This window comes from Kogia breviceps, chromosome 6 (assembly GCF_026419965.1).
Source record: "Kogia breviceps isolate mKogBre1 chromosome 6, mKogBre1 haplotype 1, whole genome shotgun sequence".
NCBI classification, from domain to species: Eukaryota; Metazoa; Chordata; class Mammalia; order Artiodactyla; family Physeteridae; genus Kogia; species Kogia breviceps.
The window spans coordinates 23,036,559-23,055,144 of NC_081315.1; the positions used below are offsets into that span (position 1 = coordinate 23,036,559).

Genomic DNA, 18,586 nt, shown 5'->3' on the forward strand with positions numbered 1-18,586 from the left:
GAACTAGACCTTGTATATAACCTTAGATCTCAAAAACATGATATCAGCTGAAGAATGTGAGTCATTGAAGGTGACACACACTATGAGACCATAGTTATGGAAATGAAAACACCCAACGCATATGATGAATTAATAAATAATATTCTTAGCCTTAACCACTTAGATATTCCTAGTCAAGACCTCCTAACTCTTCCTTGCTTTTTACCTAAATTGTACTCATCCTCAAGACACAGTTCAAATCCTACCTCCCTCAGGACCACCCAACCCACAATGATTCCTTTTCTCCTCTGATCCACTCTAATAATAATAGTTTTAGGCATGTGACCTCATCTATCTCATATTCTCATTGTGGGGATTAATAAAGGTTCCTCGCATAGGATGTTTCATGTAGTTCTTAGTGCATAGCAAGAACTCACTGACTCTTAGTTGCTTTTATTATTACAAGTTCATGTCTCCCTTTGCTTAGCCTAGTACATTGCCATGGTAGATATTCAATAAATGTTTACATTTGACTATGAATATGATGGTGACATGTTTCTGCTAATGATTACATTTGCCCAGGTCATTTCCTGAGGTGGGGTCCTGGCTCATTATTTACTGGATATTCAGTAAAGTCTGTGGGCATTCAAGAGTTGGACATTCCCAAGTTCCCCTGGCTGAGTGCTGAAGCACTGCTCTCTGGGGACCACAGATGAGCACTAACCTCCTATTCCAGGCTCAGCTGCTCCTAGATTCCCCTGAAGTTATTAGTTGAGCTCTAGCAAAGCTGACAGACCTTCTAGCCCAAAGTCACTGAAGGAGTTTAAGCCTTTTAGAAAACAGGTATTAATCCTGGGATTTTTCTTTTAAGATCTTGAACACCAGGAAAATTCCTCAATTTCAGGAGTCTCAGAGGAGGCACTTTTAGACAAACATGGGACAGGAAAGGTTAAGTAGGGTAGGTAAAAATGGGGAAAGCATGGAGAACAGGGTAACACTTATTAAGCATAACACCTATTATCCACCGGGCATAGAGAATTCAAATAGGTGATGTCATTTAACACAACACCTACAGGAGAGAGAGAGAGAGAGAGAGAGAGAGAGAGAGAGAGAGGGAGAGAGAGAGAGACATAGTTACTCCTGGTTTACAGATGAGGAAACTGAGGCCTAGAGATTCATTAACTTAAAAGCGGCACAGAAAATAATTGCTGGAATAAGGATTTAATCCCAGGTCTTCTTGACTTTAAAAACCCGTGTTTGTGGCAGAAGTTAAATCTATTGAAATTACATTCATTTACATTTTATTTCATTAAATTAAATGAAAAGTACATATTCCATACACTTATATGTCTAGGTCCTCAGTTAATAATTTGAGGAACTGAGAGAAGTGACTTATTTGGAAAGGTGTGTCTAAAGCTTGTACCGGCTCTGAATGATAAGCTCCATACTTATAGGGTCTCAAGTCACTAGTACTTGAAAACAAAGTTAAATACCAAACAAATTAGGGAAAAGAAACAGATCTCAAAACTACTACTTTTTAGTAGCAAAATAATCTGACACACATAAATGTATGAAGAAGATAGCCTAAAATTAGCACATACATTTTGTTCAGGAAGTTGAAAGTTTTTTTGTAGGTCATTCTTTGATTTCTCTAGTAAGAACAGTTCTTTTGTGGTGGTTCATCTGTAGATATCTTGTTAAGAGATATTTGCTGTAACATGATTTCTATAGAAGCAGACTCTCTGCAGCATCTTTCACCTTACCAGCAGCTGAAGCAACAACATCCTAAGTGGGGTAAGTTTTCACGTAATTATTAACATGCCTAAGAAGACGGTGACTTCATCAGGGCTTATTACTGTTACTTGTCACAGATGCGGACTGAAATAATGCAGCAAACACACCACTGAAACTCTCAAGGGAAGAGATAAGACTAAGTGATAATGGAGAAAATGCTCTCACTTGTGCTGTTCTACATAAACACATCCCTTTCCAACAGTCAAGAGACAACTAAAAGCTTCAGTTACTTATGTCTGCAGTGCTTCTTATTCACTTCAATATTTGAAATGGGGGATAATATGAAATAATGGGAGCTCTTCTCCGACTAGTACAATCAAAAGTAAAAAAAAAAAAAGCCAAAGTGGAAACGAGACTAAGGAAAGAAGGAAGACATGTTTCTATTTGAACACAAATGACCTTTGTGACTCAAAAACTAATCCCACAGAGGGATACTTAAAGGAGTAAGTCATGAGAAATAAAACCTATACTGACATCAGTTGATTAAGGTCACTTATTTATAAAGCAGAACATTTCATAAGTTACACTCCCGGACACATAAACTTCATGTTGAGAATATGACGTTCAGCAGGATAATAAAACTCAATAAGGCTGATGGGCCTTTTAATCCCTCTCTTGCGAATTAAATATTTACTAAAATAGAATGATTAAAGCCCTGTATCTTAAGGGTGATAAATAGGTTGTATGCTGAAGCATACCCTGATTAGTCTTACTAATGGCATACCAACTATCTTAACTTTAAAGAGCCATTATAGAATGACAGATTGAAGAATAATGTAACATAAGGAAAATAAAAGTTACAGACAGACAACTAAGCAATATGGTGTCACACTGCTACACTGTATATACACAGAATCCTAGAGTTCCGCTTAAGGGAAAATAACAGTGCACTGGTATTTTCATTTTCATTTACTTTTTAGTGGCAATTAAATTTCCTGACATAATTAGTTTTTGATAAAACATAACATTTTATAATCCAGTCAAATTTTATTATTTTTCAATCCAATCCCAATCACCTATTAATCAAATATGTTTGAAAGTCCCTACTAAATATGCTTTTGGCAAACGCATTGTGACAAGATGGCTCTTAGCATTCAATGGTGACTCCATAAGAAACAACTGAGTGCTGATACTGAATGCATTCTCCCTTTCTTTTTAAAAATAAAAATCTGCCAATTATTCAGCCACCATTTCATAAATTCCTGCCACAGATGATCAAGGGAGAATTTGGCGATACACATACACTTCAAAACTCAAAGAAAGGATAGTTATACCAGGCTTATAGACATACCACAAAGCCATTAAAATCAATTACTGAATGGTGGCTGCTTTAAATGAGGCAGACTTTAGTTAAGCAGTTCTCAACCCTGGCTCTATCCCAGAACCTAGTCTGTGGTGGGACTCCTGTGAGAATCATTGTTTTGGTCTTATAACATAGGCAACCACTAAGAGTTCCTTACAGAGCCAGACCTACCCACTCCTTGCCAACTTGCTAATCTGAAGAGGATCTTGTGCCATTTCAGTCAAACAGACTGTCACTAGCAGCATGTGTCGGAAGTGTGAAGCTATAAGTGATACTGGATATGTAAGAAAAGAGAGAGTCTGAAATTTTAAAAAACTGTACAGAGGGTATTAATGACAAGTTGAAATTATGATAGAGTAATCATGGTTCAGGCATACAAAAATGCAGTCAAGCAGCCATTGAGGACCTGGTCTCCAACAAGTCTCTACACCACTGGGAACCTGAACTTCCTTTGAGCTGTACCGGACCCAAGGACACCCCTAGCTGTGTTCAGAACAATACCTGCCAGCTGCAACCTATGGGCTAAGGTCTTCCACTGTAACTATGCAACCATTTGGGATCCCAACCAATACTCACTTAACAAGCACCCTGACTCTTGCCAGCCCCAATTATAATTCTTGATAAACAACTCATGTAACTAACTGTAACCTTGTGGGGTTTTGCCTTTATAAGCCTCCCCCATTTTGTAGTCTGGTAGAACACAATTCAAATGCTTGTTGAATCTGTGTCTCCCCGGCTGCAGCCCTAAACAAACACCTTTTAATTTCATGTCTGTTTCTAAAATTTTGGTTGACAGGTTCAGATTATGCGTTAAGGTAGATTGTTTGTGGCCTGTTTGTTTTTGAATTTGAGTTGAAACCTCTCCAAAACTTTCACTTTCATCTTCTGGAACTTTTGCTTATAAATATGTCACAACTGAGCAATAATTTCATTTGCTTATTTCCAAATGCCCATGTATGCACAAAACTTCCTTATAGGACTTGAACATTTGAGAAAACTATGTTATTCATTCACTCACTCATTGAATATTTATTGAGAACCTACTATAACTAGGCATTATTCTAGGTACTGATAATTAAAATACAGCAGTGAACAACATAACAAAAGTCCCCACTCTCATGAACCTTATTCTGGTGAGGGGACGTCTGAACAAGCAGGTAGATGAAGCTTTATTTCTTTTTATCTATAACATTTCTCTCATCCATAAATAATTTGAAAATTTAACAGATATAAGCACTATACAGTAGAAAAATTTAATATAGATAAGGAGAAAACTAAAACTACAAACACAACATTGATATTATAACCTCGGTGAACTTTTAAAAATATCCAGAGTAAATAGCCTGAAAGGTGATTAGAATAATTCAAAGATAAACTGCAACTGATGTCAAATAAAATAAAAAACTTTAATACATTTAAAAACATAAAAATCAAGCTCCTTTAAAACACTAGCTTTTATTTATTTATTTATTTTTTAATCCAGTGTGTGTCCTGGAATATTTGTAAAGTTCTTAAAAATTCTGGATCCCTGGATCCACCTCAATGATAAACTGCACAGGGTCCAAATATATGTCATTTTTTAATGTCCCAGAAACAGCCACTGTCTGGAGGCTGGGACTGTCCATCAGAGGGCAGAGCAAAGAGTTCTGCAAATCCTCTTCTTCCTCCCAAAACCATGACACTGAAAAATATTGTCAAAACCAACCATTTCCGGACCCTAATAATAAGCCAAAGACAAGCAACAAGTGGAAAAGAGTTTCTTCTTGGAAAACTGCTGACTGGCAGGTAAGAAGAGGGCGAGTCTGTGGTCTTTCTGCCTGGGGCTGCTCCCACCCTGCCCCTCTCAGTTAAACGTCTACCAGGGAGAGGCTGCCATGGAAACTGGAAACTTTGCTGCCCCAGGGTCTGAGTGCATTGGAAGTGAAGAGTAGAAAAGCCTACTCGCAGGCACTGTCTGAAGCATTAGAGTCCTTGGAGGCAAACAGATGCTGACTGCCAACCTCACAGCTGGCCTGAGCCTGTACTCTCACTTGGGCCACTCCCCACACCAGTGGACTAGCCATGAATGTAATGGGAAATGAGATCCTGGACATGAGAGAACCATGGAGGACTGATCAATTTCCATACATCCTGGGTTGACCAGTAGGATCTAATAGGGCCTGGTGTAAAGAAAAGCCAGGATGGATAAGAAAACTCCTGAATTTGAACATGTTTCCCAGTCCCTACAAAGATATATCAGCAGAGGTTGAAAGCCTTACTGGATTGAACTGTTTGAGCACAACTTCTGGCTAATCACTGACTGACCACTGACCTACAGAGACCCAAGTGCAACCCTAGGAAACAAGGCTTAGACATAAAAGTAAGAACTGAACTACTATCTCAGAACATAATTGAAAATACAATTTTAAAAACAGATGAAAATGTTGCTACACGGTTCTGAAAAACAGAAGGCAGCAGAATGAATTCCTATTTGGACTGTTCTTTGTTTATTCAACCACTATTTATATTTATTTCAATCTGGACCAGACACTGTGCTCAAATGCCCAGATACAACAGTGAACATGATAGATAAGGTAGAAATTAAAGAGTTAACATTCTAGAACTAGAGTTTGTTCTTCAAGGTCTCAGGATTAGGATTTGGGCAGACCACTCTGGTCTTGCATACAGTCTCCAATTTCTGAAAGTACATGGTTCTTATGACTCATATGACTTACATAATATTTTAACTAACAGATGTGCAGTAGTCAAATACATAACCAAATAATTATGGGATTGACATATATACACTAATATGTATAAAACAGATAGTTAATAAAAAACTGTTGTATAAAAAATAAATAAATAAAATTTATAAAAAAAACAACTAAGGGAAACAACAAGGTCCTACTGTATAGCACAGGATAAAAAATGTAACTAAGGCATCTGTGTTTTAGTGCTGGCTCTAGTATTTTCTGAGTAGTCTTTGCTGAAACACTCTGTAGAGCTCAGTTTCATTATTCATAAGGTGAAGCAGGTTTGACTAAATTTTTTTTTTAATTAATTAATTTATCTATTTTTGGCTGTGTTGGGTCTTCGTTTCTGTGCGAGGGCTTTCTCTAGTTGTGGCAAGCGGGGGCCACTCACTATCGCGGCCTCTCTTGTTGCGGAGCATAGGCTCCAGATCCGCAGGCTCAGTAGTTGTGGCTCACGGGCCTAGTTGCTCTGTGGCATGTGGGATCCTCCCAGAGCAGGGCTCTAACCCGTGTCCCCTGCATTAGTAGGCAGATTCTCAACCAGTGCGCCACCAGGGAAGCCCTTGACTAAATTTTTAAGGTGACTCCTTGATCTCAGATTCTATGATTATTTGTAAGGGCATACAATGATACACATTAACATAGAAAATACTTATAAGAAACCTATCCAGGCTTACTTTAATGAATGCAATCCATCCATAATTAACACAGCATTTGTAAACACATGCACAGTTTCAAAGTGGTATTTAAAGAGCTTATTTTCTTAAATAGATAAAAAATTGTATTTGAAAGCTTATTTACAAGATTTTAATATATGATATTGGAGTCAAACCGTATGTCATAATATATTCAAAAAAATACGAGGCTCATAATTGCCTAGACTTGATTGTTTCAGGAAGATCGTGACCTTTGATATTTGTTTTCTTAACAAATATCATAGAGTGATCACTGTGTCTCAAACATTGATCTAATCACTTTACACATATCAATTCATTTAATCCTGGAGACATTCCTAAGAAGGGCTACTATTACTAGCATGTCTATTTTTACACAAGAGAAGACTGAGGCACCAAGACTTGACTAACTTGCCTCAGGCACTAAGAGGCAGGATGAGATTAACTTCCTCTTGGCTGCTAAGTGGCATGTGGCCTGGATTCAAACTCAGGTCAGCTGGCTCAGAAGTGGCATCCTCTCATCTACTCTGCCCTGTGGCCAGAGGCTACAGGCCTATGGGCTTGTGATGTAAGACAGTACCCAAAAAGGGAAAGGACATCAGTTATTCAAGACAATAACATGTCTATTTCCCTTAAACACATGCACGCACAAACACACACACACGCATACACACACATGGACAAGCCCTCACACTCTCATGCAGCCCTCACATAGACACAAAACCAAAGGATAAATCTGGCAGATTTGAAATTTCACTAGAGTAGTGGGGATATGGAAGTTAAGATCTTTAGGGTTTTTGGATTCAATTTCTAGTGCCTTACTTTTATTTCACAATCCCAAACTAAATCCTCATAAATGTTATGTCATTAGCAAATGTGTTGTATTTATAATGTCAGGTCCATACAACCTTTATGCTATTCCAAAATACGTAGTTTTATAGTTCAACATATATATGACGGATACGCCCTTTATTTACGTATTGGAAAAAATTACCTTTCTAATTTAAGGGTCCTCTCTTGCCCCTACCTTAAATAAACAAGTAACAGTTTCACCTTTCAGATACTTTATGCTGGTTGAATCATTTTAGCCCTCTAGGGTTTCTGGCCTGTAACATCATGTGCTCTGCCCTCTTCACCTGGCATCTTTGTTCCATCCATAGTGACATTTGTACTTTTAAAATGCACATTAGAAGATTTTATACTCAGATTCTGAACCTTCCCTGTGAGTGTTGAGAGATTATTATTGAAAAAAGTCTTTTATGACAACCAAACATGTTTCGTATGGCTGAGATGCTCATGTCAGGCCTTGAAGATATCCTCATACATTTATCCAAAATTATGATAGAACTCCACCGAACAACGAAAATGCCAAGAGACATGAAATGGGGTAAAAGAGAGGACTTCAGAACCCTCTCATTAGCGGGGAAAACATACAGCATAGAAGGAACGCAGGCAAGCATCACCCTCGCCATGGAAAGACTGTAGCAGTTAAAAGAAAAGTGGAGCTAATGACATGCCAGATAAGAAGCAGCCCTCTCAGAGCATCACATGACATTCCTTTCTGGGATCAGGGAGCCTGTCTCATGTTTCCTGTTGTGCTTCTGAGTCGGTCTTTGTGGCAAAGAGACAAGTTTGCTAAAGTTTTTAATTAACGTATGTCCTTGCCGGCAGATGTTGTGAATGAGGCACTTTTTCCTTCCTATTATGGCTTAGACTTTAGATTTAATTACTGTGGAAATGAATCAAGAAACATGACTTCAGGCAGAACATTTTAAATGTCAGCAGAGTAACCGTATTAATTCTCAATCGTAAAGGATCCGTGTAATCCCATCTTTATTATGAGTGATGTGAAAATAATTTTAGGAAGGAGGTTAAAGATAGGAAGACCCTTCAAGCCATGGGAAGATCACCTGTTAGTTGCCATTTTTTGGATAGTTGCTTTGTTTTCAAAACGACTTAGTTTTATTTTGTGCACACACATAACGACTTGTATGAAAAGGGACTATGCTCTTCAAGTGTTATATGTGAAAGGACCGGAGCCCTTCAACTTAAGTCTAAATGTATTATGAAATATATCCTCCATTCAGATGATCAAAATCTGGCCACATTTTTTCTCTTGCTTAAAATGAGTATTCACTTAAAATTATGTTATCTCTCATGTCATCGGCTCTAAGCCATGGAAATGCAGTGAAGTAACTAAACATTTAGTCCTCCGGTAAAATACGTATTTGGAAACAAAAAACAAACCCAAACCTTAAAATGACCTAAAAGAAACAATGAGGTCCTATTATAGAGCACAGGGAACTATATGCAATATCCCGTGATAAATGATAATGAAAAGGAATATAAAAAAGTATATATATTTATAACGAAATCACTTTGCTGTACGGCAGAAATTAACAAATATTGTAAATCAACTCTACTTCAATAAATTTTTTTTTAAAAAAAGAAAGAAAGTTGAAGACATGGGATACCTTCTCATACAATCCAGTGCTCGGATAAAGAAGTCCTTGTGTAACTGGTGTTCATCCCTCAAGATTGAGCATTGTTCAAGCGTCACTGACATCGACGTCCTGTCTTTGGCACTTTTACAACAGGTGAAACGAATGCCATTTAGTTTGCGACAAATCTGTAACAGACATATACACAGTGTATTGTTTATTTGCAGATTACTCTAAAGTGTCAGCGTCCTCTAGACACTTCTGGTCTAAACCCACCAAATTTATGTTAATTTATGAAAGTTAACTGGTTCAATCTGCTATGGAATGGAAAAATAGTACCTTTCATTTCAAAAGCTGGTGGAATACATTTAATTTATTTAACTCTTTGTACATGAGGTGTGCGGCTGTTGAAGGCATATAAGATGGTAAATATCCAGCAGAGGCAGCAATGCTCCCTGAGAGGGGATCTAAGCTGCAGGGGATAATGATAATCACAGCTCAGAAGCAATATCTTAATAGTGAAGGGGAAAAAAAAAAAAAATCTGTATTTCCCGGATCAGCCACTCGATTTGAATCTTACATAGCTAATACCTTCTTACTATATATTTAAAATAACCTTTACTAATCTCTGCTGGATGTTACGAGATTTCAAACATCCACATGGTGCCAAGTGAAACCGATAAGGAAACCATTCAATGCAACTGATAAGGACACCCAAAATGGCCACTGTAATTGCATATCTACTGTGCACCAGGTATAATGCTAATAAATTTCATATAGATTTGCTCTTTTAATTTAACTGCACATGAACCCTGGAGGAAGGTATATTAATCTCATTTTACAGATGAGGAAATTGAGGTTGAGATAGGTAAGGTGACTTAGGCACAACAGAGCAGAGCCAGGATGCTGATATAAGTCTACCTAACAAGGACAAAGTCTTTAACTTCTGTCCTGTTCTGTTTCTCTCTATAATTCTTTCTTGTTGTTATTCTGATGTAAGCCAGGAGAAGAATCTGTAAGTAGCAATAATTTATGGTCTCACTGCTATACGGTTAACAGGTGAATCACTCCATTCTTTTCTCCTCCCTAGTCCATGTTAACGCATCAACAATGTTCGTCAATATGCACTTAAGATACATCTACTCTGATGAAATACAGGCCTGCTTTATTATCTGCCATGAGGAGGCTGCTTTGAAGAGAGGATATAATAATACAGTTTATCAAGGGTTTTTATCAGGATTTAATTGTGATTCTGATACTTAGCTTAGGATTTACAAGTCCTTATTAGCCCTTAGGTACTTTCTCACTATCTTCAATGTAAGTGACTAGAGAAATGTGAGAGCATGATTTCAATATGTAATCTATTTTTTTTCTTGTAGAAAACACTAACGCATTTAACTAAATAGTATTTCAAAAATTTTAATATAACAAAGACTTGACTATATTTATAGTAACAAAATACAGACCTCAATGGTCACTTATGAGAGGTGAATTTTTTTTTTTTTTTTGGCGGTACGCGGGCCTGTCACCACTGTGGCCTCTCCCGTTGCGGAGCACAGGCTCCGGGCGCGCAGGCTCAACGGTCACGGCTCACGGGCCCAGCCGCTCCACGGCACGTGGGATCCTCCCGGACCGGGGCACGAACCCGCGTCCCCTGCATCGGCAGGCGGACTCTCAACCACTGCGCCACCAGGGAAGCCCGAGAGGTGATTTTTAAAAAGAATGAATATTCTTTAAAATGCATTGTCACAATTGTATGCAACTATCCTACTAAGGATATTTCATGTTACAAATTTAAAATCAAGAGGAACCTGGGGTGGGCTTCCCTGGTGGTGCAGTGGTTAAGAATCCACCCACCAATGCAGGGGACATGGGTTCAATCCCTGGTCTGGGAAGATCCCACATGCTGCAGAGCAACCAAGCCTGTGTGCCACAACTACTGAGCCTGTGCTCTAGAGCCCATGAGCCACAACTGTTGAGCCCACGTGCCACAACTACTGAAGCCTACGCACCTAGAGCCTGTGCTCCGCAACAAGAGAAGTCACCACAATGAGAAGCCCGCGCACCGCAACGAAGAGTAGCCCCCACTCGCTGCAACCAGAGAAAAGCCCACGTGCAGCAATGAAGACCCAATGCAGCCAAAAAGAAAAGAAAATAATAAAATAAATAAACTTATTTTAAAAAAAGAAGCTGGGGGCTTCCCTGGTGGCGCAGTGGTTGAGAATCCGCCTGCCGATGCAGGAGACACGGGTTCGTGCCCTGGTCTGGGAGGATCCCACATGCCGCGGAGTGACTAAGCCCGTGAGCCATGGCCGCTGGGCCTGAGCGTCCGGAGCCTGTGCTCCGCAACGGGAGAGGCCACAACAGTGAGAGGCCCGCATACCGCAAAAAAAAAAAAAAAAAAAAAAAAAAAAAGAAGCTGGGGCAATTCCATCAAAGAAGACAGGTTGGGTCTTGGTTTCTGTATTTCACAACTCTTTTGAACTATATGAGCTTAATTTAACATTAGCTTACTTTGGTATTTGGTCTTTTTAAATTCTCATTTTCATTTTTTAAAATTCATTCAAGATAAAACCAAATAGCATTACATTTTTCAATTAGAATGTAAAACATTAACAAAAGCAGTATTTCATTAATCATCTTAAAGAAGAGAGGATAATAAAACAGAGACAGAAATACAAACCTTTTGGAAAATGTCAAAGGGAATTTCTATATTTCTTTAAGAGTAATACCAAGGTCCCTGGTTTACAAAGAGGATATTGAAACTCATGTATCACCCTATAGACATGCTATTAATAATAAAGTCAATATTCCTACAGAATGCCAAATTTACACACTATGGGTGCTATATATTTATCAAGGCAAGTAATCACCCCTTCAATGAATTCGATGGTAAGTTGTGAGTAAGCCATATTTGGTTGGTATATACATTTCAAAAAAAATTTCAGAAACGTAGGTTTTATGGGAATTTTAAAAATATATTCAAATGAGAAAACTACATATACTAGAGAAAACATACATTTGTGGTTCTACCTGTGCATCCTTCATTTGTCAATTTACATGACTGCACGATATGTGTATAATGACATATGTATATGTTCCTAAGTTGTCAGATGGCCTTGGGAAATGATCAAACTATGTTTGTGCTATCATGTCATTAGTAATATAGCAAAAATAACTTACGACCTGTCTTTGTGAAATTTTTGTGAGAATTAGCAACCATAGTAGTCTTTGAAGGTATATAGAGCAGACACAGGAGAAAGAACTATTAAAAACAACCTTCATGTAATGTAGTATGATGCTAAATGGGACCAGTGTAAATGAGCTGCCTGAAAGCAACGTTTCATATTGTTACCTTTGATGTTCTTCCCTGGGGCTCCAAGAGGGCATGAAGGGAAACTAAAGCAGCTTTCCTCTGCCTTGCTCTTGGTAAATTATTGTATGTAGACTCATGGTAAATTATCCATTCCTTTTTCCCAGAAGAGAGTAAGTAATATTAGATTATAATTGAAGCACTGGCAGTAGGGGGAAAGGCTTTGTTTTAAATGCTATTGATAGAGAATGAATAGCACATGTGAGAAGATCTGTTACACTCAACTCCAAATTACAAGAGCAATCCTGTTCAGTAAGTTCAAACGTGGCATTCATCAAAAAGATCTCCAATGTTTGCCTTTCCTGATGAAAAGGTCCCTTCCTAGGGAAAGGATCTCTGGGTCTGAATGTTTAACAAAACTCATATGAGCTATACCTGAACGGTTGCCAGATTAGAGCTTAAAAATTATAGGCATGATTTTCTCCCTCAACCTTGTAGAAACCTGGGGGACGGAAAGCAGGCAGATCTTCTACCCTGAGGGTGCCATTAAATGAGAAAGAAGCATACAAAATATAGCTCATTACCCTAAGAGCAATACATCAGTAATAAATTCTATGCCAATATCTAAATTGACAAATGCATTTACAAGCTCATTAACAAAACAATATGTCCAGGAGCCTTACTGAGGCTGTGAGTCAGAGATCTGATAACCACTTTCTGTTGAAACCATATGTCTCTAGACCAGCACTTCAAAACCCTGACTGACATGGGCTATAGACATTGCAACATGCAATATGAAGAAATCAAGTGAAGACACTTGATTTTAACCTCAAATACATCCCGAATTTATAAGAAAAGCCAATGAGTAAGATTCTTTCTCATTGAATACATCTTCTTCTATCTTGTGTTCTTGTTTATCGATAGACTAGATGCCTAATCTCCTGGATAATGGAGAATGACATCTGGTAGCCCAAAGTGCAGAGGTTGGACCCTACATAGCAGATACCCGATAATGCTTGCTGATCATCATGGTGACAGGAAATACCATTTGACAGGAGAGTGCCTACCGTTGCAGCCAGCCACATGATTTCTACATTCTTTCTCTTTTTGGCTTGAATATTTTGATGGAGATTTTCTAGTAATCCTTTTAAATCATTTTGTTCTTGAAAATGTGAAATGTCTGAAAAACAAAAAAGGAGGGAAAAGAAAGGAAACCTTATTAGTATTAAGCTGCCCATGGAGTTTTCCTTAATATATTTGCAAATGTAATTTCCATAACAACAAATGCCATTTGGGACAGAGAGTATCTGAGGATAATCATACTTATTAATCCTTCTGGTTTTATTCTTTACTTAGAAATATGCCTCAGTTTCCCTCATTCCTTATTGTGTGTAACTGGGTTAATGTCAATGGGTGATATAACACTCACCAAGAAGGGGACTGTTTTAATAACAAAGGCCGCCTCATTTCAACCAAAGTAGAGGATGTGGATGAAACATGAGATACAACGTTCCATTGTTGGCTACTGAGCAGCTAGTCTGAATCATGAGACTATATCAAACTGAACATCTCAGAGGTGGAATTGGAAAGTTCAACCAAAACACATGAAGTCAGTTTCTACACAGCAAGATTCCTCAAACTAGGCAATATTGACATTTTGGACTGGCTAACACTTGGTTGTAGGGAGTAGGCCTATATTCTGCATTGTGGGATGTTAAGCAGCATCCCTGACCTCTCCCATTTAGAAGCCAGTAGTATCCTTCCCATTGTGACAATCAAAAATATCTCCAGATATTGCCAAATGTTCCTTGGGGGGCAAAGTCTATCCTGTTTGAGAACAAGTGCTATTAAGGAGCACAGGTATGGCTGGAAATAGGAACAACGCAAGAGGCGATAGTTAATTAATTATATGAGATAATTGGGAAGGGAGCAAGAAGTGACTGATTGCTCAGATCTCTACACACTCATAACTAGAGCATGGGTAATCAATGGCATATGGTTTATATTAAAACCTAAGGCAATGCACACTATGACACCAGTATTCCTGAGACTCAGTGAGATAGGATTCGAGATTAGAATATAGAGATGGAAATAAAAAGTCTAAGAGAGTGGTTGGGTTAGTACCGTACAGTATGAAAATACACTCTACTGTGGAAGCCACAAACTGACGGATGAAGAACTCCTGAGAGCTTTAATTGACGCTAAAAACAGGAGAAAATACATAAGAACAACATGGACTATACGTAGGCTATCCAGTTACATTGAAGAAATAGATGATCTGTTCCTGAATCAGATCACACACACACACACACACACACACAAATGACACAAATAAGCTTTAATCATAATGAAGCTTGGCACTTTCCAAAATGGTACCAGATGTTTCATTTTATTAGAATAATATATCTGAGTAGCTCTTAACTCTAGCTCCAGAGAGTAGAGGAAATATCCTAATGAACTGTACTAGCAATCTGTATCTACTAAAGAATGGAAGTGGTTGGTAAAATGGAACTGAGCATTGAAAACAATTATATATCATCTTGAATTTCCTGTCCACAGAATAGAAGAAGGTCAGGTACAATCCAGATTCATACCTTGTTTTAGGGAGATGAGATTCAAAATATTCATGATCCTACTTTATTAGTTCCTAAATGGGAAAACTGTTAAACATCAAATTTTTACCGTGTAACTAGAGATGATTTTTTTTTTTTAAATTTTTTGGCCACACTGCGCACCATGTAGGATCTTAGTTCCCTGACCAGAGATTGAACCCATGCCCCCTCCATTGGAAGCGTGGAGCCTTGACCACTTTACTACCAGGGAAGTCCCATTGATTCTCTTAAGAAAGAGAAGCTTTCTCTAAAGACATTGCCTTGCTAGGCAGGAGACTGATACACAGAGATTTTAACAGGACACAGCCCAAGGATAAAGGGAAGGAGGCATAATGTAGAATGCCTTGAAAAGAATTGCAAAGCCAGCTCAGGACTCTATAGCTAATTGAAGAAAGTAAGGACAATAACGGTGCCTTTTAATTGATACTTTTAGCGCACAAGGAATAAGTCAGATCTGCCATCACTGCCCTTAATGTTGATAAATGGCAACCAAAACAAAACCCCAAACAATACATGACTTAGAATAATAAGCAGCAATTTAAAATTGTGTACAGGTATATCATTGACAGAGAAAGTGTCCTTGACATTGTTGAAAGGAAAAACTGGTCATATTAATAAATGAATTTATTGGTGTAACATTGGGTGTGTGTGCCTGCACTTGTGTGCATGCTTACCTCTCTCTCTATGTGAATGCAGGCAGAGCAAGACATCGGTTTAGATGCTAACAGTGCTCCTCTTCAGGTTGTGGGATTTAGGGTGATTTTTCAACTGCCTTTTAAGGAATTTTTAATTTAATATTGGAGTATAGTTGATTAACAATGTCGTGTTGGTTTCAGGTATACAGCAAAGTAATGCAGTTATACATATATGTGTATCTATTCTTTTTCAAATTCTTTTCTAATTTAGGTATTACAAAATACTGAGCAGAGTTCCCTGTGCTATACAGTAGGTCCTTGTTGGTTATCTATTTTAAATATAACAGTGTGTACATGTCAATCCCAAACTCCCAATCTATCCCTTCCTCACTGCCTTTTTATGTCATTTGAGACACAATAAATATGTTTATTTTGTTTTAAAATAATAGTTATTTTAAGAGCAAGGGAGAACAGAGTACATATGTATAAGACAAGGAAAAAAACACCCGAATTCTTATGATACAAAGACCTGACCTCCAAATTTCCATGGTCTGGTAGGGTGGGATAGATTTTTTACACCATTATTAACTGTGGTCAAGTGTACCGTGGGCTATGATACAAGACAGTAAAAATGATAATAGGGACCTAAGAAAAGGAGTGGCCAATTCAATGAAGAATAGTTGAGTATGGAAATGTTTCTAGTAAAGGTAATGCTTTGTGTCTAGAGAGAGTATTTGAGGCCAAGAGAAAAATGTCAGCAAAGGCATGGACACAGCAGGCAGTACTATGGAAACAGGAAGCTTTTAGTTCACCATGTCCTTGGAGGGCACAGTCCTAGAGGCAAGAATTATGAAGAGTCTATTCTGCTATTTTGGGATATCTAGGCTTCCTCCTAAAAATGGGAGCACCTGGTGAATTTTAATTATGGACCTAACCATATCCGAGAGGTCCCCGAGACTTTTTAAATTCACCTGGTAAAAATGACTTTCAAATATTTTTAAAAGCAATACAGAAGAAGAATTTTACTTTATACAATGTCCCGTAGCAGTTATGCACACTCATCCCTTTGTAACAAAAATTGTATGAAATATTTACCCTGAGTGTGTTCACTGCACCCTGAATATATTTTGTTCTATTCCATGTTGCTTTCTTTTGAATGTTGGCCCCAACCCACTAAATTGATTTAACACCTATGTAGGGTCAACATAAAAAACTTGCAAAGCACTGATCTAGGGCAACCCCATGTCCAAGATGCTTAGGTGACTTTTTCACAAGGTTCATAGTCAAACGGTCAAATCAAAAATCTAGTCTCCCAAGTCCTATGCCAGTAATTTCCCTCAAATCTGTATTAGTGTCTTCACATTGGTGGCTGATCCAAAAAATAATTCCAGTATTAACACAATGGACCAGCTTCTTCAGAATTCTGAGGATTCAGAACAAAGCATAATAATTTTTCAAAATAATTTAGTTTTGTAGTTGACATGGAAATTTTAAAATCAGCCATTTTAAACAGACTACAATGTTCCTAAAATAAGTCAAACAAATGGCCATCCTTTGCTCATTTTTATCTACATAAAGATAGTGCTTTCAGATACACAGAAATGATGTCCCATAGAAATTTCACCCCTTCTCCCCATGGCATGCTTTTTAGAAGGAAGTTAATTGATGTTCTTAAAATTTTCAAGCCACTGTTTCTATTTCTGTAACGAGAAAACTTCATTTTATTCAGTCCATCACTATGATTGCTGCCATTTCTTTTCAGCCCGACAAAAATCCTGTAGGCCACAGAAATTCTGTGGTTCTGGAAAGTCTGGTTCTGGAAAGAAGTAGCATTAGTAACGACTAAATAGGTGAGATTTCAAGATATAATGATAGATCCTGATATAGCAACTGTAAATCATGGTATACACAGAACATGGATTGGTTTTGTTACTGAACTAAACTTAGGTCTGCCCACCCATGAGCAGTAAAGCGAATCTACTGACACTGGCTTGTAGTGAAGGAAAGTGCAGTGTTTACTGCAGGGCAACAAGCAAGGAGTCCTGGTTACCTAGTGCTCAAACTCCCTGATGGACTTCAGCAAAGCATTTTTAAAGACAAGGTGAGGAAGTGGAGTCCCAGGGTATGTGATCAGCTCACGCACAATTCTCTGATTGGCTGATGGTGATGTAACAGGGCAGTGTCACAGGGGTTAATATGATCAACCCTTAGGTGCTGGTAGGTCTGGGGGCTACATGCTCATGGTCATCAAGTAGGTAACTTCTTCTGTTTGGTGGTGGTTTTAGCATCTGCAAAACAGCTCCGGAAATGTGCATCAGAGACTGTTATCTGTGTACTTCAGAGAGGAGCTAAAGCAGAGGATATGGGGGAGGGGTCTCTTGGGAAGGCCCCGTAGGGTTCTGCTCAGTAACCGGTTTAGATTTAGAATGAGTTTCTTCAAATGAAAATATGGCCAATAAGTCTTGCTTCTGGTACTCACTCCTGCATTACTCTAGGACCGAACTTAGAGAGCGCAATTGAATCTCTATGCTTATCTCCATAAACGTATTCTTGTTTTCCAGTGGGGTTCATGAAAGTAATCAGAAGGTAAAAGGTATAAGAATATACACTGCATTATTGCTTATGATATTAAACAGCAGCAAAAATCTAAATGATGATAATCTGTCATACATATGTATATATATTTATGACATGGAATATTATATAATAGGTAAAATGAATAAACATGCTAGATGTATGAGCATGGATTCTTACTAAAAACTATGTTGAGCAAAAAAAAAATGATTCATACAAGATAACAGCAATAATATAAAGTTAAATGTGCAAACCTGTACCATATTTTTTATGGATACACACATACAAAGGAAAAATATGTATGAGAACATAAAATACCAAATTCAGGATACTGATTTTTTTCTCAGAGAAGGGAAGGTGAGGGGTGGGAACCAAAAAGGGTATGAAGGGAGTTTCCACTATGTCTACAAATATTTGTTTCTCACAAAATTTCTGAGACTGGGTGATGGGTTCCAAAGTGCTTGTATTTTATGACCTGTTCTTTCTCTGTTTGGAACTTTCATAATTCTTTGTAAAGAAAGCACTGAGC

General features: G+C 38.0%; 1 protein-coding gene across 13 annotated transcripts in view; it reads right to left on the reverse strand.

Moving 5' to 3' along the window:
- Positions 1-18,586, reverse strand: part of INPP4B (inositol polyphosphate-4-phosphatase type II B) — a 737,042-nt gene that overhangs the window by 36,336 nt on the left and 682,120 nt on the right. For 12 of the 13 annotated variants that reach the window (XM_067035581.1, XM_059066760.2, XM_067035588.1 and 9 more), the window contains 2 exons: positions 13,304-13,416; positions 8,957-9,111 (listed from right to left, as the gene is read on the reverse strand). In XM_067035581.1, coding sequence (XP_066891682.1) covers positions 8,957-9,111; positions 13,304-13,416 — 268 coding nt within the window. Of the gene's footprint in view, positions 1-417; positions 1,049-8,956; positions 9,112-13,303; positions 13,417-18,586 lie in introns of those variants that run through there. The other variant, XM_067035583.1, reaches the window with a different exon arrangement.